The sequence below is a fragment of the Corythoichthys intestinalis genome, chromosome 12, assembly GCF_030265065.1.
Source record: "Corythoichthys intestinalis isolate RoL2023-P3 chromosome 12, ASM3026506v1, whole genome shotgun sequence".
In the NCBI taxonomy this organism is placed as follows: domain Eukaryota; kingdom Metazoa; phylum Chordata; class Actinopteri; order Syngnathiformes; family Syngnathidae; genus Corythoichthys; species Corythoichthys intestinalis.
The window spans coordinates 48,171,352-48,194,932 of record NC_080406.1 but is presented as its reverse complement, the minus strand read 5'-3'; the positions used below and the strand labels follow the sequence as shown (position 1 = coordinate 48,194,932).

Below are 23,581 nucleotides of genomic sequence, written 5' to 3'. Positions count from 1 at the left end.
ATAAACAGTGAGAGAGTCATGCAAGATCGGCTGCAGTTGTTGTGCAGCTAACATGGCAGGATGTGTCTGAGGAGAACTTTTCAACATGTCTGTCCATGAGCAAACGTAAGTAAATACTCCTTTATTTAAGGAAAGTTTGTAGTGCTTACTTAGTAATCGCTCTAGTTGCGGCCATTTTTAACACAAAGTTGCAATTTCTGATGGGGTTGAAAATTTGACAGAACACCCGGCACACGAATAGGGCAATAAGCCGAGTACAGCGCTCTCCCTGCGGGAGGGGTGTGTGACAAGACGCTGGTCGTTGGCCAAGTGGCATTCTCGGTGAACAAGGAGCATTGTCAGCCAGAAAATGCAAGCCACCTCCATATTAAAACGTGTGTCATGATCCCACTATTTGACATAATACAAAACACGATGCTTACTCACTTCCTCGTAAGTCCAATGCAAGCGCCTAAGTTTGGTCTCAAAATTGGTAGGGACGATATGGCATAAATAAACTATATGTACACTTTTTGCTGGGGACGGGACATTCTTAACGATCAATGCAAAATAAATCTGTATTGACTTATACCAACTTTTATGTGTATTGGTTCAGCCTACACCGTTCAATTCAAACCTTTGTTTTAAAAAATTACTAAAGAAGCATTTTGAAAACTTCCAGAATTTTTTTTTTCAGATTTTATCAGCAAATTTAACTTGCATTATTTGAACATAAATTATATTAACATTCACAATAAATAGAAACTTGTTAATCATCCCTTAACTATCAAGGAATGCAAAAAATTAAACATTTGTCTTAATACCAGTAGTCGCACACTTGTCTTGGCCGATCTCGGGGTGAACGGAAACTTTCTGTAACCCAAAAAGGCTCACACGTATTTCCCTGGTGCAGCTACAAAAGCCTGCAGCCGTTTGGCTAGCGTGATGCAAAAAATAAACGAATTAATCTGCAAAATCAGCTGAATCTGCAGTCCATCTCTAAGCTATAAAGCAATTCTGTATTGTGAGATGCTGACCCGGGTGACGTCACATTCGCATTCGTCCTAAACCTGAGACTGAAGCCGGAAGTCACTCATTTTCATGGCGCGGGATTCATAAATTGAATATATAAAGTGATCCCTTCCACACACATCCAAGCGGTCCATTTCATTCAGGAGCATATAACACCGCGTGAGATATGAAATAAACATGTTTTTGGTGTCATATGCGTTTTAAGCATTTTTTTCACAAGAATTTTCAACAAAAAAGCTCTTTGGCTGTGATTCCACTCGTACAGCTTCAACGGCCACACCAACAATGCAGGCCCCTATTAATCTGCCCCGCGCCCCATGTCCCGTCAATATTATTATGAAGTCTGTGTGAGCAAAAATCCAAGCATTTCCTTATAAATTTTAATAATAATTTATTCGTTCTTGAACGCAAATATGCAAACAGAAAGACATGGGAAAACAAATTTGATAATAATTTATTCGTTCTTAAACGCAAATATTCAAACAGACAGACATGGGAAAACATACATAACCTCCAGTCAAAGAAAAAAAAAAACCTGGATCCTTTAATGCAGTTCAAATGGATTAGATGTCTATCGCCGTGAATGGCAGCCAATCAAATGTATAAATATGTTCAAATATTTTACAAAAAGTCTCAAATAGGCGCGATTAGAACTTCCTCTCTCTCTTTACTCTCGCTCAAACATCACGTGGTGACACATCTCCACCACTGACGTCACCCCGGCCATCTCCCAGCAACCCCTCCAACGGCGCTGTCGTCACCGGGAGTTCGAGCCGCTGCGTTGCCGGGCGACGCGCGCCTTGCGCTCGTGCCCGGCCTTGCCGTGCACTCGGCTCGGAGCTCTGACGCGAGTGTGACGTTAATGAGCTAGCTATCAATTTGTCACGGCGGAGGAGGGGAGGAGGAAAAGGAGGAGGAGGAGTTCCCCCGCTGGCTCTTGTGCGTAGCGAAAGATCCACTCAGCCACATTCCGGCAGAAAGCACCCGCACCAAGCGGTAGCGCAGTCCCGCGGCTGCCCAGTCACTTTACGCGGCTACGAGGCCAACTTTCTCCTCTAAGTTTTCTCCTGTGATGTCGTTTTTTTGGCTGTCTTCTTCAACGAAGAACACGAAGACGACGTTTATGCGCAATCTGTGAGGTAGGACTACTATTTGATATCATTGCTTCTTTTTTTTTACTCAGTTGATGTTTTATAGAATGTAATTGTGCTAACAAACGTCATTTTTAGTACAATTACCCTACCTGCTACAATTGTTGTCTTTTACCTCCATTACTTTACAGGACTTTGCCTTCATCTCGATTTGTCTTTTGACACTAGTGCAACAATACAAAACTATTAAGTCATCCTAAAATGCATCACAAATAACTCTTTCTTTGCGACTGACAGCAATAGAATTTAAATCTATTTAAACTTTTAAGGTTGGTATTGCATGATGATCTTTCAATGCCATTGACGGCGATAGACCTCACTTTTTGACCGGGAGAGGCTTGCATTCATCAAAAATTCGATTTTTAACTTTTGAAACAATAAAAAAAAAAAAAAAAAAATCCCCAGCTTCTTTCATTCATCTTTTTTTTTAATAATTTTTTTTTTTTTAATAATAACAATAAAGATATTACTGCTTTTTTCATTTTTTTTAACAAAAAAAAAGTAAACAAAAGAATATTTACTTTTAACTCTTTCACTGCTAGCCCAGCTAATGTATAGTATTCCCAAAGTATGTGTTGTTGTGGTTAGTAAGAAAATAAAATTGATGGTGATAGACGTCCAAACAATTTTGACTGGGATGGCAATCGAACCAGTCAAAATAGAAGTTGCCGTCAGTGAAAGGAAATGTTAATTTGTGAAATGATCTTAAAGGTTTTCCAACAGATTGTTGATCTGTTTCCTTAGTTTCAGTGTCTTAAGTTGTTTTATATCAGTTCCTGTCTGGTCAAAATAAAAACAATTCAAATTTAGAGCACCTCTGGTTTGTCGATCACAGTCAGTGGCAGCCAATGAGTTAAATACCTCATAGTTAAATACAAAATACCTACCACAACCTGCCACAAACTATCGAAATAACTTTAATAATAATGATTAATTATAATATCTATATTATTTTTTATCATTATTGAATTTTTTGTAATAGTATTTGTACGTATTTCTTTGAATGAATAACAAATAAATTGGTCAATTTCAATAAAAGCAGAAATAATCCAATTAAAATTAGTAAAAAGATGAATGATTTTTGGGAGAATTTCATCATATTTAATTCATTTCCCTGCCATTGGCAATCATAGTGCCATCGACGGCACTAGACATCCAATTGATTTTGATTGGGTGGGGCAAATGAACGGGAGGGCAAATGAGTGCCATATCAAGAGTTAAATTGACTATCCCCACTTTTATGTGTTTTGTAATTGCGTGAGGAATGCACAACACAAGAATGTTGACTAAGATAGCATGCATCTTATCTCAGACTGCTAGCTGCACCATGGTGATTGTGTCAGACAACAGCCGGGGGCCCCAGGGAAGACCCCTGCAGGTGGGCTTCTATGAAATCATCCGCACGCTGGGGAAAGGCAACTTTGCCGTGGTCAAACTGGCAAAGCATAAAGTTACCAAAACACAGGTCAGTAGAGGATTATTCTCGTGAGTCTGTTTACTTATTTTTTTCAATTATTTCGTAAGGTTAATCCTTTTTTTGTTCCAGGTGGCCATAAAGATTATCGATAAAACCAGATTGAACCCGTCCAATCTGGAGAAAATCTACAGGGAAGTGCAGATTATGAAGCTGCTTAATCACCCACACATCATCAAACTCTACCAGGTGGGTTTGTTTGGTATAGTTCTAATTATTTTGACTAGTTATTGAAAAATGTATTGTTGATTACGGTTTTGCATTTATCAGTGGCTGTTTTTAGTGTTGTTGTAGTGGCTATGTGTGTTCACCACCTCATCATTCTGGGAATTTAATTAGCCATTTCTTTACCATTGACATCCAATCCATTTGAACTTTGAGGAGCTGGAAATAATCAGATGATTTTTAAAAGATATCTCTATTTTTTTCATTTTTGCCTTTCTTTAATCTCATATTTTGTTTTACAATTTCAGTTTGTTTTTTAAATTTTAATTAAAAAAAATATTTTTATATTTTATCAATTTGAATGTTTTGTATAATTGTATTTCTTTAAAAACCTGGAGGGTTTTAACTGTTTTATTTATGCACTATAGGTTTGTGTTGTGTGGTGTTTTATCCCACCCCTCATGATTGATTTAAGTGAGAAACCATAAGGAATAGAAGATTAAAGTAGACAATAGGAGGAATTTATAATGACAATTAATTAACCACTGCTATCTACGTCACATGTGTTGGCATACTTTCTGTCAGCGTAGGTGTATTGTTAACATTAAAAAAAAAAAAAAATCTCTTCCATTTTACGAGAAAGGAGTGGCTTCATTTTTAACGGACTCGCCAAGTGAGAGCAACGTAGTTTTGGAACAATGCATGCCTGAAATATTTTGTCTTTTTGATATTATCATGTGTTGATTCATACGAATACTAGGGTCACATTGGTTGACGGAGATTAGCGTTAAGGCCAATTAGCTTCCTCTGCAACTACGTGCAATGTGTCTGTGCGTCACGTGAAGGCTTTCCCTAGCTAATTAAATTGAAGAATTAAGGAAAGAATCCTTTCAGCCGGCTTTACGTGACACGCGGCTAGCAAACGCAACAACTGGCATGTAAACAAACTTTCTTTGTTTTGCTTTCTGCCTTTCGTTTACTGTGTTTTGCTACCTAATTTAACAAATTATTTGTTATAATTCCACTTGTGAGAGGTTTAAAAATACTTTAGTTTGCCTTTTTTTTCCCAGTGGGATGATTAACTTTCTGTTATTTTGTTGCACTAGCTTGTTAGCAGACATGATACACAGATGTTGATTGAATTGTTGTTTTAGTTTTATGGAATGTGCTTTGTAAAGTACTTTATTCTCATTGTGGCTGTTGTGAAAGCCCTTTATAAATTGAATTTATTGTCTTAGATTTTGGTCACCTTGTGCTAGCATCCTAGTCAGTTGTTGTACAGTGATCCCTCGCTACTTCGCGCCCTCAGTCCATTGCAGATTTTTTTAAAATTAAAAATCATTAAATAAACACAGTATTTTATTTAAAAATATTAAGATACAGTGTATCACAAAAGTGAGTACACCCCTCGCATTTCAGAAGAAAGCCCGCAAACAGTTTGCTGTCAACAAAGCACATGGATTACTGGAACCATGTCGTATGGTCTGATGAGACGGGCGGGCATTCTTCAGAAGAGGCTTCCTCTTTGGGTGACAGCCATGCACACCAATTAGATGTAGAGTGCGGCGTATGGTCTGAGCACTAACAGGCTGACCCCCCCACCTCTTCAATCTCTGCAGCAATGCTGACAGCACTCCTGTAATGAGTCACATGACATTTTGGAGGGAGAATGACAAGTGGTACTCATTTGGACATTTAGGAATGTACGTAGTTTCTAAGGGATGTACTCACTTTTGTTGCCAGGGGTTTAGATAATAATGGCTATATTTTGAGTTATTTTGAGGGGATAATAAATAAACTCTATTATATAAGCTGCATACAGAGTATTTTTCATTGTGTCAAAGTGTCATTTTGTCAGTGTTGTCCCATGAAAAGATATACTTAAATATCTACAGAAATGCGAGGGGTGTACTCACTTTTGTGACACACTGTATATGCATGTATACGTGTACAAATCATTGTTTTCTTTTATATATGGCGGAAACCAGTCAGGTGACTTGAATGTCTGCTCTGAGACCCCTGATTTTGCCAAATTTCAAAATGGTCCTATATGCATGTGTGATACAACATTGGAAAGCTTAAAATCTCAATTTTCTGGTCGGAGAAATTTTTTGAACAGGAGGGCATTTTTTTGACACCTTAAAAGTAGGTCAAATCAGGTGAGTGAAAAATAGGGGAAATTTTAGGAGTTAAATTCCAATCCCATAATATTTTAATCTTTGCAGTGGGCTTTTAAAATATTTTTTCAATTATGATTAAAGAATGTGAATGCAAGATAGGCCTAAGACCTAGGCTTCATGAATAAAGCATCTAATGTATCTAATACATTGGTATCATCCCATAATAAGCAATTCAAACGTCACTAAAGGTCGAAAAAATAATGGACAGCATGCTAGCTTGCTGTGTCCATAATTCTTACGCTAGCGTTTGACTGCAGTGTATGTCTTTTTGTTGCTTTCCTGTAACTCAAGATGAGAGCATGAGAGAGCACAATTAAAGACACCCTGATTTTAACAAGATATTATCGCGTACTTACCTTGTTTTAAACCAAAAACTCTGTGTAGTATGTATCACCGGGTGTCAAGACACAGCTGTGAATGGCCACAGCCGGACTTAGTGGGGATTTTATCGGTGAAACACGGTACTATGAAAAGGGTCGCAATGCAGAATTCACAGACAAACAGGAGTGGTCGAGATTTTCTTTTTCGAATATTTACCCTTGTAGACGTTTTTTTCCCCTTTGTTTGGATCAATTATTTATCATCTAAAATATCGGGGGAAATGCGACAGTAACAAAAAATTAAATAATTAAGCGATAGTTACGAGGTAGATATCCGTGACTTATTTACAGACGCTATTTTTTTTCATTGTGACATAATTTGTTTAAAAGTTTAAAATATGCGGGTGAATAATTTTTCAAAGTCGTTTTTTCTAACTGAATATTAGATATCAATTAATGATTCTAAGCTAAAAATGATAGACATTTCGAATAATAAATATAGTTACCTTCTTTTTATGGTTTGGTTGAAACAAAAGCAGTTGTGCAGTGTCTGTAAACTAGGGTCTCCAGGGTAAAACGGACAAATTAAAAATATTCCGGGGGCATAATGCGCCATAACTCTGCTATGGCAGCAGATAGACATATTGTTCTCTCAAACACAATAGCTCTTTTGGCTTAAAATGCAGAGGTTTTTTTCAAAGAGGGGTGCAAGAGCAGAAACTGCGTTTTCAGCCTTGTTTGTGTTTTCTGCCATATATATCTCATTTATATCATAATTATTACATTTCCAGTGCCTAAACCCCATTTATTTAAATATACACGCACATATAAGGTTTTTTTTAAAGTATTTTTAATGTAAATAATAAATGAATCATAATACTACAATGATAAAAAATATGTATATTTACTTTGCACATTATTTAACACATTTTTATTATCAAATAAACGTTTCATGGACAGTTATTGATAATAAAATCATAGTGTTCCGCATTTCAGTGATGTTATAGGGATTTGTTTCCCTCCAAATGACGTGACAGTAATGCCGGTAATTGTCATAATCCTGCTAACATACAGACACACTCTTTGTCAGAGGGAATTGTGACAATTACATAAGATGCACAGCTGTAAAAATCATTGGTTTCACATCTAATTTGCTCAGTCTGAAAGGAAAATCTTGTTTCACGGCTTCATTCAGAATTTGAACGATGAGTCAGCATTCCTGCTTGGGCGCGCTCAGATTGTTGTTGTTTTTTCCGGCCGGATCGCACTTCACTGTCAGCCAGTTCTCTTTTTGACCTCAGGTTAGCCTTTTGCCTTGCGCCACGCACGCGGTCTCAGTTCCTGCGCCGTGACGCCGCTAACTGGAATTGAACTTCCGGCGGCGCTTTTTCTCATCAGTTGGAAATACCTTTCGTTACGTAACTGTTCCCCTCGGCTCATTCGGCCCTCCCCTGACTGCTCTCTGGATAAATAAAACATTTGTATGAAACGGCATAAAGAACCGGAAGGGTCTTTCCGGTCTGTGTTGTCAGCTGGCTGGTGAACTCATTACCATGTGAGCGACACTATAAAGCGCATTTGCTGTTTTTAGGGTGGTGTATTGTAAAGAATGCGTGACAGATCACTGACTGATTATCACGGTGGGTTTCATTCAGTATTCTTATCTGTTTTTCTGTAGGTCATGGAGACAAAAGACATGCTGTACATTGTGACTGAATATGCAAAAAACGGGGAGATGTTTGGTGAGTTTTTCAATTGTTTTTCAATGTTCAAAGTAGCTTTGATTACCTGAAAAACAAGAGAGTACTTAGAGAGTAAGAGTACTTACTAGTTAATTATGGGACAGACAGCATCTAGTATATATGACATTCATCTGTCACTGTCAATGGCAGCCAGTGAGTTAACAACAAAAAATGAGGCCATTTTTTGACATAAGTTAAACCCATGAACACACTGATTACCTCGAGCAGAGGTGCATGTGATAATAAGTATTAATGATTTCACGTGGCATGGTGGGTAATCTGGGATTCTCGCATTTGATTGGCTAAAAGGCTACAAGAGGCATTTTTGCACAACAGCTATGAACTGAAATAACATGGAATTCTTATTTCCAGAGCACCTGACTTCAAACGGCCGCATGAGCGAAGAGGGGGCGCGCAAGAAATTTTGGCAAATTCTCACGGCGGTCGACTACTGCCACCGGCACCACATCGTCCACCGTGACCTCAAAACCGAAAACTTGCTTCTGGACGCAAATATGAACATCAAACTGGCCGGTGCGACTTTTTGTTTCATTCTTAGTCAACAATTGTCCGGAATGTCTTTGAGGGTTTACATTTTGAAATTGATACGTTTAGCTCACATTCATCAATTGTAAGTAGTACTATGAGCCTTGCTGTTACTTTACACCAGGGGTGTCAAACTCATCTTTGCGCGGTCCACAATTTTAGCAAGAAACAATATGTCAATGATGAACATAATTTGCTTTTGCAGGCCACATAAAATGATTTTATGGGCTGAATATGGCCCCCGGGCCTTGAATGTAATAATAAATATTTTGTGGTGTGTTTGCAGACTTTGGATTCGGAAACTTTTACAATGCGGGAGAGGCCCTGTCGACATGGTGTGGCAGCCCCCCGTATGCAGCCCCTGAAGTCTTTGAGGGCAAAGAGTATGAAGGGCCTCAATTGGACATTTGGGTAAGTTCTTTTATTTTTATTTTTTTTAAAGAAAGAATCAAAATGCAGAAATACTAATCTAAATTTCATGGTAACAGAGCCTGGGAGTAGTGCTTTATGTGCTGGTATGTGGCTCCCTTCCCTTCGATGGTCCCAGCCTTCCTGCACTCAAGCAAAGAGTCACCGAGGGACGCTTCAGAATCCCTTTCTTCATGTCCCAAGGTAGCTTTTAATGAGCACCTCAGTGAAATGACTGATAGTCAGTTCTTGGAAAAAAACAAAACCCTTACTGTTCCCAAACCATTCCTTCAGACTGTGAAAACCTCATCCGCAAAATGTTGGTGGTGGACCCAGCAAAGAGGATCAGCGTGGCCCAGATTAAACAGCACCGCTGGATGCTGGCAGACCCCTCGGCAGCCCGTCAGACCCTCAGCCACTCCCTTACCGATTATAACTCCAATCTAGGAGACTATAGCGAGCCTGTGTTGGGCATCATGAACACCCTGGGGATTGACCGCCAGAGGACCATCGAGGTGAGAATTTTTAAGTCATCTCCCAGGGCCCCCTACAAAACTAACTTCATTGTTTGGTCTTCAGTCTTTGCAGAGCAGTAGCTACAATCACTTCTCAGCAATTTACTACCTGCTTCTGGAAAGGGTCAAAGAGCACCGCAACCAGCAACTGAGCCATCAGTGTGGAAGCTGGACCCAAAGGCAGAGGAGCATCTCTGACACCACTGGAGCTGAGGTGAGTTCTCCTTCTGCGTCGAGGAACTGCCAGATCTGATATGAGTGGCTAAGAAACATTTTTCACATTGCAGAAAGTCATGGTGAAGGCAGACTGCTTCAGAACGGCGCCTTTCTCCATTCCCAACAAAAACATCGGTCTGCTCCAATCGGAAATGGAGTGCGATCAAGGCGGATTGTTCCAGCGTGTGGTCTTCCCATTGGAGGCCAGCTTCAACAGGCTGCTGTGGAACCGGTCCATATCACCCAACAGTTTGCTGGAGACCAGCATCACCGAGGAGGTGCGCCCCCGGGACCTGGAAGAGGAGGAGGCGATGCAAAGCCTGGGGCCGCTGCTGCCCCACGCCGGCACCTCGCGTCGCCACACTCTAGCTGAGGTCTCCGCACGCTTTCACCAGTGCAACCCTCCGTGTAAGTAGATCTATTTCATCTGCCGTTCAATCAATGCAATTTCTTAAGTCAGTCCTTGTAATGACTAATTCTTTCTTTCCCTCAGGTATTGTCGTCAGTCCATCCGACGGCACCTCTTCTGACAGCTGCCTAAAGTCATCATCTAGTCCCACCACGACTCTGCAAGCTCCCACGGGTGGTGACGTGTCAACACCTCCCGAGGGTGCCCACCTGCTTGCTGGCGCCCCGTTGGCTCTCTCCTCGCACCTTCTGCCCCATATCCAGGGGAGCCTTCCCGCAGCCAGCTTCCAGGAGGGTCGCAGGGCTTCTGACACCTCCCTGACACAAGGTACTGTTACAGAACATTCCTATTTGTTTCTTTTCACTGTTATCTCAAGATCCGACCTTGAACGGATCACAAGACGGGATTACGTAAAACCTTCCCATTTCTCTGCGCAGGCCTCAAAGCTTTCCGGCAGCAGCTGAGAAAAAACACTCGCACCAAAGGACTCCTTGGTTTGAACAAAATCAAAGGTTTGACGAGGCCCGGTGCATCGCCTCCGTCCTCTAACCGGGGCAGCCGTGGGTCTCTGGGTCCCGCCCTCTCCGAGCACCGCAGCATGCTAGAGGAAGTGCTCCACCAGCAACGGTGAGACACGGAAAACAAAATTTCGAATCCTGCTTTTGAAAAACTTACATAAACTTTTCTTCTATTAGGATGCTGCAAATCCAGCACCAGCCGCAACAACCTCAGGTCCAGAATACTCCACCAGGACCCACCCCAAATCCTTTGCGGTTTCTGTCCCAGCAGCAGTCACCTTCTCCTCCGCCTACTTCAGTATTCGCCCCAGCTCCTTTGTTTGAAGCACCCTCGCAACCTCACGGGCTCTGGCAGCACGTCCCAGAGACCGCCTCCGCGTCTTTGTCTCCCGTGGCCTCCGCCGCTTACCTACTGGAGGCACGTCTGCACATCAGCCCACACGCACAACGCCACCACCATGCCCAAATCCACCAACGCCTCCCTGGCCCGCCACAACTGGGCGTCTTGCACTTTGACGGCAAACACGCCACCTGGGCCGCGGGCTCATCGTCCGGCACCGAGCAGAGTTTGATGGGTCAGACGCCGCTGAACAGCTGCGTGATGGTCAAGTAGATAGAACAATAAAGCAAGCTAAAAGCTAAGCGTGTATGCTGTTAAGATAAGCTAAAAGAGCAATAACCAAACTGTGCACAGGGTGACTATAGAAGCAATAATAGACCATTTCCACCAGGCACAGGACTGGAGCAAGGACCAAAACATTTCACCTCTTCATAATCTACATCCCTCTGGGTTGGCCTTTTTTCTCTCCGATTAACAGAAAACCTTGAACTACTGGATAAAACTGTGATTTTTCTTTGACTATGTTCAAGCTGTGCAATTGCTGCTTTTTTTTTTTACCTCAAACTATTGCGACTCTCATCAGCCTACAGTCAAAGAAAATTGTGTTTTCTGGAGTGAGACAAGCACAACAGCTATACTTTTCAACCATACCGCATGTGGGACACCCCTCTGGATCCAACCGAAATGACTGGGACTATTTGACATTCTCCAACTAGACATTTTTTCAATTCTTGTTGAGACTTTGACTCCCTTTGTGAGAAAAATTAGCAGTACTAATTAGTCATTGGAGGTGAAATGGAGGAGGAACAACATAGGAGCTTTCCACCCTGGGCTGGGAGCATATTTGGAAATTACCTACCATCCCGATACTGCGGGAACAGTGCAATAGTTTGACGAGACATAGGATGGTTACAAATGCATAGGTACGAGTAATGTAACATCAAAAGACTGACATATACCAGTAGGGGTTTCTTGCTACCAAAGAGCCGACTAAAATCCGCTATGTACACACTACTGAGTGGCCCACGTGTAGCATGTTGCTAAGCCAAAATGAAGTAAGTTTGGTCTACCACCAAATCCTAATGCTGCTTGTTGTAATATCTTCTGCTGGTACTGTCACAACCTAGCAATATACAGTATACTGTACTCAGCAACAATATGTAGAAGGTAGTGAATCATCCCTTTAAAAAACACACAAAACATTCTATTCATGTTTTTGTTCTCACTTCCATGTTGGAAAAACATTGCAACGTGGATGTCACGGGTTGTTTTGCGCTCACTACCAACACGTGTGCCTTTTACATGAACAAACGTGCAATGTTTGAGCTCTTTGCTGTGTAAGCAAAAGCAGGATTGCACACTTTTCCTGTTGCTGAAAGGGGGTTCAAGTTTTGTCGCGCAAAAAAACACTACGACTCTCGATGCAACGTGCCCCTTTTTGATAACAATTTTGCATAATTAGAAGTATTTCATGTTTGTTTTCCTGATTTGTTACTTGACCAACCGCGTGTGTGCGCTTGGATGTGTGTTGAACTGAAGATTGTTTATTTATGTGGCTATTTATATGAATAAAGTTCACTTCCTAAATGGACTCTGGTTGGAATTTATTTGTCATAGACACTGTCATTTAACAGAGAAAAAAATAATTACTATAAATGCTATTTTGGTTTCCAGTTTAGTTAACGCAAAGTTGAACTGCTCCAGAACAGTTCCTACACTAGTGCTGTCTTCACGTGCTCTGGGAAAGATGATCCTTGTCACTTGCTAGTTTGTAAATATGAGTGCATGCTGTTCATGTGCTCTTGATGTCGTAGCAAAAAACAAAACAAACAAACAAAAAAAAAACATGGCTGACAAGGACCACATTTTGGCATGCTGTCGGTGGCATATACAGTGCTACCTCTACATACAAATTTAATTCCTTCCACTACCTGGTTTGTAAGTCAAAATGGTCATATGTTGAGCGGGATTTTCCAATAAAAATACATTTTAATTCGATTGATATGTTCCACAGCCCAAAAACCTAAGCTAAATCCTGAATAACTGCTGCTGGTACAATTACAAATAGCAAAACAAATGCATTATCAGTACAAATCGGAATAATAATAATAATATAATAATGTAACAAATCAGGTTCTAATGTGGCTGTTGTATTTTGCATGCTGTTCCTGAAAGCACTGTGTGACTGCTGAGAGAGAGAGGTGCGGTAGAGTGGGAAGTTTTTACTTTTTTTATGTGTTGTTGTTAGCATTGGCTACTGCAGACAGTAGCCGTGTTGTGTTGCACAAGTTCTGAAATAAATGATTAAAAACCTGACGAAGCTGGCGACTTCCTTGCCAAAGTTACCATAATAAATCGGAAATAAAAAAGCATTTTTATTGTCACCTCAACTTATAGAGACTGGGGAACGGAGGTCGGAGGAGACCGGCCCTATTGTCGAGCAAGTTCACTGAAACGCACATCACGGTCATATTTTTCTTTCATTTCCTTCTTAATTTTACTGGTAAGCATCAACTTTTTCCTTTTTTTCACCACCTTCACTAACCTTCTTGGGAACCATGTTGATTTCTCTCACATGAATATCTGCCGTGCGTGTTGCGGGAAAACAATGAAATCGGGACGCTGTCATAAATCGTCGTATTTTGATCAAGTCGTCATATCTCGAGACAAATGACGAGTCAAATTTTACGTCGGATGTCGAAAGGATGGTATGCAGTGTTGTTCTAACTTAAAAAAAAGTTATTAGTAACAGTTACAAATTACTTCTCCCAAAAAGTAATTGAGTTAGTAACTCAGTTACCTCAACATAAGAGTAACTATTTACTCTTCAAAGTAACTGTGTGTTACTTTCCATGTTCTACACGTTATTACATGAGCCATTCTACAATGTCTTTCACATCAAATATGTTTAGATTAACTGATTGAATTGAACTGTCTTTTTCATTCCCCCCCCCAAAAAATAGGTCACACTTTTAAATTTTATTTTTAAATTACACCTATATAAGAGTGTAATGGTATACGTACTGTCACTTTCAAATGCAGTGTGAAAAAAAGCTTTTTTGTTTTTCCTGTTGTACTGAACCCGCACCAAACCGTGACCCTTGTACCGACGTACATACTGATCCATGACTCGAATTTTTCATTAAACGTCATACGTCATTCAAGAAAAGTTTAGGGCAAGTGATAGTCACACTTTTGGTAATAATTTTGGTAATAAAAAACAAAAACAAATCATCATTATATTGTAGCATCTAAAGGGACAATGCCCACTTGGTGATGATAATGCATACTCAACAGGAAAACAATCCATTTTTAATTAATTGTACCCACCTGAATACCACAAACAGTATCTACAGTGGGGCAAATAAGTATTTAGTCAACCACCAATTGTGCAAGTTCTCCTACTTGAAAAGATTAGAGAGGCCTGTAATTGTCAACATGTGTAAACCTCAACCAGGACAGACAGAATATGGGGAAAAAAAACAAAAAATCACATTGTTTGATTTTTAAAGAATTTATTTCCAAATTAGAGTGGAAAATAAGTATTTGGTCACCTACAAAGAAGCAAGATTTCGGCGTGTCAAAGAGGTCTAACTTCTTCTAACGAGGTCTAACCAGGCTCCACTCGTTACCTGTATTAATGGCACCTGTTTTAACTCATTATTGGTATAAAACACACCTGTCCACAACTCAGTCAGTCACACTCCAAACTCCACTAATGCCAAGACCAAAGAGCTGTCGAAGGACACCAGAGACAAAATTGTAGACCTGCACCAGGCTGGGAAGACTGAATCTGCAATAGGTAAAACGCTTGGTGTAAAGAAATCAACTGTGGGAGCAATTATTAGAAAATGGAAGACATACAAGACCACTGATAATCTCCCTCGATCTTGGGCTCCATGCAAGATCTCACCCCGTAGCGTCAAAATGATGACAAGAACGGTGAGCAAAAATCCCAGAACCACACAGGGGGACCTAGTGAATGACCTACAGAGAGCAGGGACCACAGTAACTAAGGCTACTATCAGTAACACAATGCGCCGCCAGGGACTCAAATCCTGCACTGCCAAACGTGTCCCCTGCTGAAGCCAGTACACGTCCAGGCCCGTCTGCGGTCCGTTAGAGAGCATTTGGATGATCCAGAAGAGGACTGGGAGAATGTGTTATGGTCAGATGGTCAGAAAATAGAACTTTTTGGTAGAAACACAGGTTCTCGTGTTTGGAGGAGAAAGAATACTGAATTTTATCCAAAGAACACCATACCCACTGTGAAGCATGGGGGGGGGGGGGGGGGTAACATCATGCTTTGGGGCTGTTTTTCTGCAAAGGGACCAGAACGACTGCTCTGTGTAAAGGAAAGAATGAATGGCGCCATGTATCGAGAGATTTTGAGTCAAAATCTCCTTCCATCAGCATTGAAGATAAGACGTGGCTGGGTCTTTCAGCATGACAATGATCCCAAACACACAGCCAGGGCAACAAAGGAGTGGCTTCGTAAGAAGCATTTCAAGGTCCTGGAGTGGCCTAGCCAGTCTCCTGATCTCAACCCTATAGAAAATCTGTGGAGGGAGTTGAAAGTCCGTGTTGCCCAACGACAGCCCCAAAACATCTCTGCTTTAGAGGAGATCTGCACGGAGGAATGGGCAAAAATACCAGCAACAGTGTGTGAAAAGCTTGTGAAGAGTTACAGAAAATATTTGGCCTCCGTTATTGCCAACAAATGGTACATAACAAAGTATTGAGATGAACTTTTGGTATTGACCAAATACTTATTTTCCACTGTTTTGCAATTTTTTTTTTTTTTTTAAATAGAACAATGTGATTTTCTGTTTTTTTCCACATTCTGTCTCTCATGGTTGAGGTTTACCCATGTTGACAATTACAGGCCTCTCTAATATTTTTAAGTGGGAGAACTTGCACAATTAGTGGTTGACTAAATATTTATTTGCCCCACTGCAAAAAAAAAAAGTTGCACAAGGGTTTAAGATGACGCTCGCCACGCTAAATGCTAATGCTAGCGAGAACGCGAATGCTATGCTAACTCTCCGAGCCATCTAGCAACCTAACTCCCGACCCTCCTCCCCCCTCCCGCTCTGCTCTCTCCGTGTCAGACATCTCTTTCGTGACGCGAGTCGCGTCATTCAACCAAATTGTAGTAACACACACTTTCACATCCTCAGTAACTGTAACGGGGTTGCAAAGATGGGAAAAGAAATTAATTAGATAACTCACTACTGACAAAAATAACACCGTTAGTAGTGCCGTTATACTCTAACGCCGTTATTAACAACACTGATCATATGTCGATGCGATTGTATGTCGAGGTACCACTGTACTGTGAACAAGTACATTTACACAGTGTTCTACTAGAACTGCGAACCATCTGCTAACCTGTGTCTCTTTTGCAAGGTAAAAAAAAATAAACTTGGTTAAAAAAAAAAAAGTTTTATAAATGTGTATTATGCTGGCGTCAAAAAATGTGCAAATTGACCATAAATCTGAAAAAATGTTTCTTTCTGAGTAGTTTCTTACCAACATCTTGTTCGCCCTCCGCCATTGTGAAAAGTAAAAGGTCGTCCCATCTCAGACATTTTGAAATCCCAATTCTTCAGTAGAAAATACGACTTGGGGGGGGCGTTCACATGCCATTTTCGACACGACCAGTAGTATTTACCATTTTTACAACACCACATGACGGTGGAATAGGTGGCAATTAGCTTTATGAGCTTATGATTAGCATCACACTAACAACAAGCCTTTTGGGTTGCTAATGTTAGCATGCTAGTACAATTGGTTGTTAAATCATATTGAAGACCAGTCGGTCACTGAATTTTGTAATTTCTTTTAAGACAGCATGTAAACTGTTTTCATGTGTTTATTGTTAAAGCTTGAGACTTCTTCTGAGTCAGTACAACGATTATTAACGTCAAAATTAGACAGCTACGTTATCCGTCTAGCAACAGCGGGGAACTTTATTAGCGCACTAAATGAACCAAGCTTCAGTTGCATGAAAATCATTGCGTAGGAACAACAAAACAAAAGTGTTTACTTTTTTGTGCTATTAACATCATCAAAACTGCCTGGATACCCAAGTTCAAATTCGGACAGTGCGTGTTGACAAACGCATTCCACCGCCGCTGCCCGACATGATCTCATCCATCGGATTAATTATGTAACTTCTTTGAGAATGCATGAAGACATCGGAATGTGATAACTTGTGAAGGCCGCGTGTCATTTTACATAACTGGTGAAGGTGTCATGCCCTCTGAAACAATGCTTGCTACTGCACATTAGCATGTGGCTACAGAGATGCACTCACTACCAAGTCTGGATTTACGTATACAACCCCTAGCAAAAAGTATGGAATCACCAGTCTCGGACGAGCACTCACTCAGACAATTTATCATGTAGAAAAAACATAGATTAAAAGCTTGTAAAAATAATGAATTAGTTCAAAAGTGAAACTCCTTGGCATTCAGAAACACTAAAAGAAATGAATGAAAAACATTGTGGTGGTAAGTCAATGTTACTTTTATAGCGCAAGTGCAGGGAAATAATATACAGTAGAATCACTCCATTCTGAAGAAAAATATATGGAATCACTGCTTTTTGAGTAGTAAATACAGACACAGCCAGTCAATTTCCTTTCCTTAATTGGGCCCCTGCCTCAGATTAGAGCTACGTACTCGTTAGTCAGCAATTAAAAACAGTGCAGTTATCACACCTTGGAGGCTTGGTGGACCAAGTGGATTCACAAGAATCATGGCCCCAACAAGAGAGATGTCTCTTGAGACAAAGGAGAGAATTATCAAACTTCTTGAAGAAGGTAACGCTACATGTATGGTTGCCAAAGATGTGGGCTGTCCACAGTTAGCTGTATCAAAAATCTGGACCAAGTACAGACAACATGGCAAGGTTGTTAAAGTTAAGCGTATTGGTAGACCGAGGAAGACATCCAAACGTCATGACTAACAACTAAAGGCCATATGTCTTGAAAACAGAAGATGTACAACAAGACAAAAGAAGAAGAAATGGGAGGAAACATGTGACAGCACTGTGTAAAATCGCCTATAGGAAATGGGATTTTCATACAGGAAAGCTAAAAAGAAACCATTGTTAACACTTAAACAGAAAAGAACAAGACTGCAATGGGTTAAGGAGAGACAATCATGGACTGTGAATGACTGGATGAAGGTTATTTTCAGTGATGAGTCAAGAATCTGCATTGGACAAGGTGATGATGCTGGAACTTTTGTTTGGCGCCGCTGCAGTGAGATTTACAAAGATGACTGCCTGAAGAAAACATCAAAATTCCCATAGTCCTTGATGATATGGGGCTGCATGTCAGGCAAAGGCATTGGGGAGATGGCTGTGGTTAAATCTTCAATAAATGCACAAGTTTACATTCAAATTTTAGACAGCTTTCTTATCCCTTAAAGTGAAAATATGTTTGCCATTTCCCAAGATGACAATGCATCATGCAACAGAGCTAAAGTTGATAAAGCATTCCTTGGAGTAAGACTCATCTAGTCAATGTCATGGCCTGCAAATAGCTCAGATCTCAAACCTTTTAAAAACCTGTGGTGGAAATAGAAAAAAATGGTCCACGGCAAGGCTCCGACCTGCAAGGATGATCTGGCAACTGCAGTCAAAGACAGTTGGAACCAAATTGAAGAATACTGTTTGTCACTCATCAAGTCCATGCCTCAGAGACTGCAAGCTGTCATAAAAGCCAGAGGTGGTGCAACTAAATATTAGAGATGTGTTTTGAATGTTATTTCTTTGTTTGTTTCTCATGATTCCATATATTTTTCCCCTGCACTTGCTCTATGAAAGTAATATTTACTGACCACCACAATGTTTTTTTATTCATTTCTTTGAGTGTTTCTGATTGCTAAATAGTTGCACTTTTGAACTAAATCATTATTTTTTTCAAGCTTTTTATCTGAGTTTGTTCTACATGATAAAATGTCTGAGTGAGTGCTCGTCCGAGACCGGTGATTCTATACTTTTTGCTTGGGGTTGTAGTATATTAAGGTTGCCACAAAGTCAATTATTTTGATAGTCAATTAATTACCAATTATTTTCGTGATTAGACGAGTCATCGGCATTGAATAATCATGTTTCAGTGCCATTGGCAACGATAGACGCCAAATCCATTTGGACTGGACGGGCTGACAGCAGTCGCCCAAGAAACAGTGCGGGAATGGTTGAATGGAAACTGGCCCATTTCCCAAGTTGTGTGAACCCAAAGTCCATCTTAGGTTTGTTTGTTGACTTTGCTGCACGTCGCATTCATTCTCTTCCTGCCAAAGACCTCTATAACGTGCAGTGACGCATTCGTCTCCTTTCCCCCGTCACGTACGCTCAATTAGCAGCGCGCTTATCCCGCATGGCTTCATGGCCGACTTCCTGACAGCTCTGCTTGTGTGTTTGTGTTTAAAGCTGATGTCACGTCATGCTTGTTTAACAGTTGTTCACTGTTTTAACCCGTTCACTGCCACTGACAACGACAATTCATTTTGACAAGCTTGGCTCGCAAGGGTCATTCCCAATGTTATGCTTTCATTTACTCCAATATACTCCAAATATACATTCATATACGGGAAAAAACTAATGTTTCTTTTTGCTCATAAATACTCGTGATGCACTCACGTATGTACAAATGGAATGTTAAAGCAATGCAACTTTTATGCAAAACCTGCCCACTCTGTTTGAAGGAAAAATGACATAAAACCATCCAATGCTGAACAAGTGAAAAATGCCAAAATGAAACAAATAAAAAGTGAAATAAATTACCGTAATGTTGAAATGAAGATTGACATACAGTAAATAAAAATTGAATTGAATAAAAAAATTAAATAAGTTAATGCAAAATATAAGTAGTGATTGTTGAAAAGTGATATAAATATAAAAGGAAATACGTTTCTAAATTTAAAAAAATTAAAACTAAATGAACGCTGAAATAAATACCTGTTGAAAAAATACAAAAAAAGGAAAATAAGTAAATAAATAAACTACACATTAAAATGAAGTAATGAAAATAGAAAATAAAAATAAACAAAACTTAAAATAAGTTATGAAAAAAAGAATGAATAATATTGAAGGAAAAGTTTTATAAATCGGTGAAATCGTGAAATTAATTTTAAAAAATGGAAATAAATGGTAAAAAAAATTAAAAATTGAAAAAAGAAATTCAGGAATTATTACATGGTAAAATAGATGGACAAATTAAATATATATATTTTAAATTAAGTGTCAAAATAATATATAATAATTAGTGATGCACGATAATGCATTTTTCAACCGATACCGATAACCGATAATTTCCTCCTCATTCCAACCGATAACCGATAATGTCAAGCCGATAATTCTATTAAAAGATTTATGTAAAATTTTAAAGTATACACAAAAGAAAATATTACTGTGCAAAAATATAATTTATTGCTCTTTTTTTTTCAACACAATGTATGAACAAGTCGTCAATTCAAACATCTAAATAATGACAGATTGTCTGACATTGTGTAATGGTAAACCTTTGGCAAAAATTACTTACAGAGTAAATACCTAAGTTGCACAAAAATGCGTTTAAAAGTAAGCCATTCCTAACATATATAACATTAATCCGCTGCAAAACACACCTCCTTAAAACTAGTCAGTTTTAAGTGTAAATCTATTGGCAATAAGTGAAATTATCTGCCATCGCTTCAAGTGTATTTCTCTCAGATTTCTTGGAAGAAAAATAGCTAGCTGAAAATAATCTTAACAGCCTTGTTTTAAGCAATACATTATTATACTTAATCCTTAAAAAAAAAAAAAAAAACTTGAAAAAGGAAAGATTTTGAATAATATTTGTGGCTACAGAATATTGATTTAAGAATTTGATTATCTACTGTGACTGTAATTGAGCAAAGAAATAAGTTAAATAATTTGAAAAGTGATTGCTAATGTTATATGCTTTGTTGCACACTGTGAAAATGATTGCCTCAAAAGAGCGAGATGTCATGTACCCATTCTGCAGCGCTTTGTTTACATTTGCGGTTTTCACGACATTTGCGTTACAGCAGCTAAACTGCTACACGGCAGTACTATTTGGACAGAGTTTGCGCTCGCATCCGTGTGCGTGTTGTTTTGTGCCTGAGTTTTATTAAGCCGAAAATAAAGGCAGCGTTACAAAGTCATCTGACCGCTCGTCATTTCACATTCTGAATGCATTATTGACTGGCTGACTTCGTTTTCTCCATGTTTAAATTATCTTATAACCACTGTGCCGTCATGATAAGCTTGCTTACCGGACATCACTTTTTCATGAAGAATGGTGGTCGTATAAACGGCATTATTTCTTTTATCCAGGGCTTTGGTTCTCGTGTCATTAAGGTAAAAAAAAAAAAACTGTGTCTCGTCTCGGCGGCAGCTACATTCGTACCAGATAATCCGCCCGTCCGCCCCGGCCAGTTCGCCGCGGCGTATTCGGGTCCTGGCTCTGCTCGCACGCCGTGGGGGAACGCTCGAGAAACCGGGGTGTTCGCCGGAGGTCCAGAGGTCGGGGAACCGGGCTCGGCCCGCCCCGCCCATGGCGAGGCGGCGGCGGCCTGCTGGACTGGCCAAAGCGGCGGGCTCTGTCGGAATTTACCACCCGCCTTGGGCTGCATTCCCAAACAGCCCGACTCTGTATCGTCACAAGCCCTGTAGTTTAGCTTAGTGTTTACAATAGCTTTAGCATTCCTGCTAGCAGCAGCCTCGTATATGTTCCAAAATTCTTTGTGATGCAGTTTTAAATGGCTGCTGGGTTAGTGGTTTTGAATGAGGACGCGTTCTTCCTGCCTCGTGGAACTTGTACGGTACATGTTTCGCAGATGGCGAGAGCGTCGTTTTTTTAGTAACAGCCGCCATAATATTCAACTACTTCTTGTCTTGTAACTCCGCCTCCTCAACCCCTCCTCGGGAGGGGTTGAGGAGGCGGCGTGCTGAATTCTTCGGTTGAGCACATTTGGAGGCAAAATCAAGTATATAATTATCGGATTGCATTATCGGTTGAATTTTTTTATTATCTGGATTATCTGTGTGACGTCATAATTGCCATTATCGGCCGATAATTATCGGTGACCGATATTATCGTGTATATTTAATAATAATTAAACATTGAAATAAATGAAAATTTAAATAAATTACCGTAATTTCTGCACTATAAGGCACACAGGACTATAAGCTGCCACCCACCAAATTCGGCACGAAAACTGCCTTTGTTCATAGATAAGCCGCACTCGACAATAAGCCGCAGCTGTCCTAACTATATTATGGGATATTTACACCAAAAGATATCAACAGTAACACTATATTTGACAGCAGCATCGTACAACTGTCATAAGACCAAATGAACCACCATGAAGCTTTGAACAAATTGGCTGCAAAGCTTCAAGGAGCTTCATTAGGCCATCACTGCTCCCTTGGCGGAGACAGTCAACCTCTGCTGCCACCTGCTGTCAACCCTGTTGTTGTCCAACATGCCTCCTAGCGTGCAATGCAGCGCTACAGATGTAAATAACAATCAAAATTCATATTCTGTGCTAATCATTTCTTCAGTTACTGTTCCAGTTTCATTAAATGCTCGCTATTGTATTTGGTAACACTTTATTTGACAGTGGTGTCACAAGACTGTCATTAGACAATCATAATTATGACATGACACAGTCATGAGCATTAATGAATGCTTATAACGGATGCCATTTAGTGTTATCCGGCAAATTATCTCACTTTTGAATGAATGTAAAAGATCCAAGCTGGACATAGTGACGTAATTTGCCGGATGACACTTAATGACATAAGCATTCAGTACTGCCCATAATAGTGTCATGTCCTAATTATGACGGTCTTTTGACAGTTTTATGACGCCGCTGTCAAATAAAGTGTTACCTATTTACCCAAATAAATCAACAAATAAGCTGCACTGAACTATTAGCAGCAGGATTCAAAATGTAGGAAAAAAGTCCGAAAATCACAGTAATTAACTGAAATATATGAGTGAAATAATAACATATTTAATGACACATTTATTTATTTAATTATGTGTTTATTTAATTTTGCCTCTCATGGTCTTCAAATATAATGCTATCATTTTTTTGCTCATAAACTTATATACACACACACACACAGATATATATATATATATATATATATATATATATATTGTATATACTTCTAGTTTCTGCCTAATCCACTCACTCTTAACGCCGCATCTTTATGTATAGAAGAACTCAGTGTTCCCACCATGTTGTGGGACACGACCCTAAATCCGGACTTGCCAGTTAATCCATACCATAGGAACCAACAAAAAAACTATCCTTTCAAAACACATGCGGAGACGTGAACAACAGTAATGGTGTTTGAGGAGAGCAAATCGTTCCCTTCAGAACCACAAATCAATCTCTCGAGGAGCTTTTAACGTTCCAATCTGTCACTGAGTAGTCAGCCTTGGCCTTGGAATAAAGTGCATGCTTGGACCTGTAATTAGGACACTGCATACATCAGCTCAGTGTGGCACAGTAATAAGGCTTGTATGACAGCGGAACACGCACACACAGAGGCT

The 23,581-nt window shown here is 39.9% G+C and overlaps 1 protein-coding gene across 1 annotated transcript; it reads left to right on the top strand.

The window, feature by feature from the left end:
• The first annotated feature begins 1,922 nt into the window (after positions 1–1,922).
• Positions 1,923–12,586, top strand: sik1 (salt-inducible kinase 1). The gene is made up of 13 exons (XM_057852254.1): positions 1,923–2,150; positions 3,475–3,627; positions 3,709–3,825; positions 7,980–8,043; positions 8,416–8,577; positions 8,876–9,000; positions 9,078–9,201; positions 9,292–9,512; positions 9,577–9,726; positions 9,800–10,136; positions 10,222–10,464; positions 10,575–10,764; positions 10,833–12,586. The coding sequence occupies exons 2-13, from the start codon at positions 3,490–3,492 to the stop codon at positions 11,266–11,268; spliced, it is 2,307 nt and encodes a 768-aa protein (XP_057708237.1). The 5' UTR covers positions 1,923–2,150; positions 3,475–3,489; the 3' UTR covers positions 11,269–12,586.
• The last annotated feature ends 10,995 nt before the right edge of the window (positions 12,587–23,581 follow it).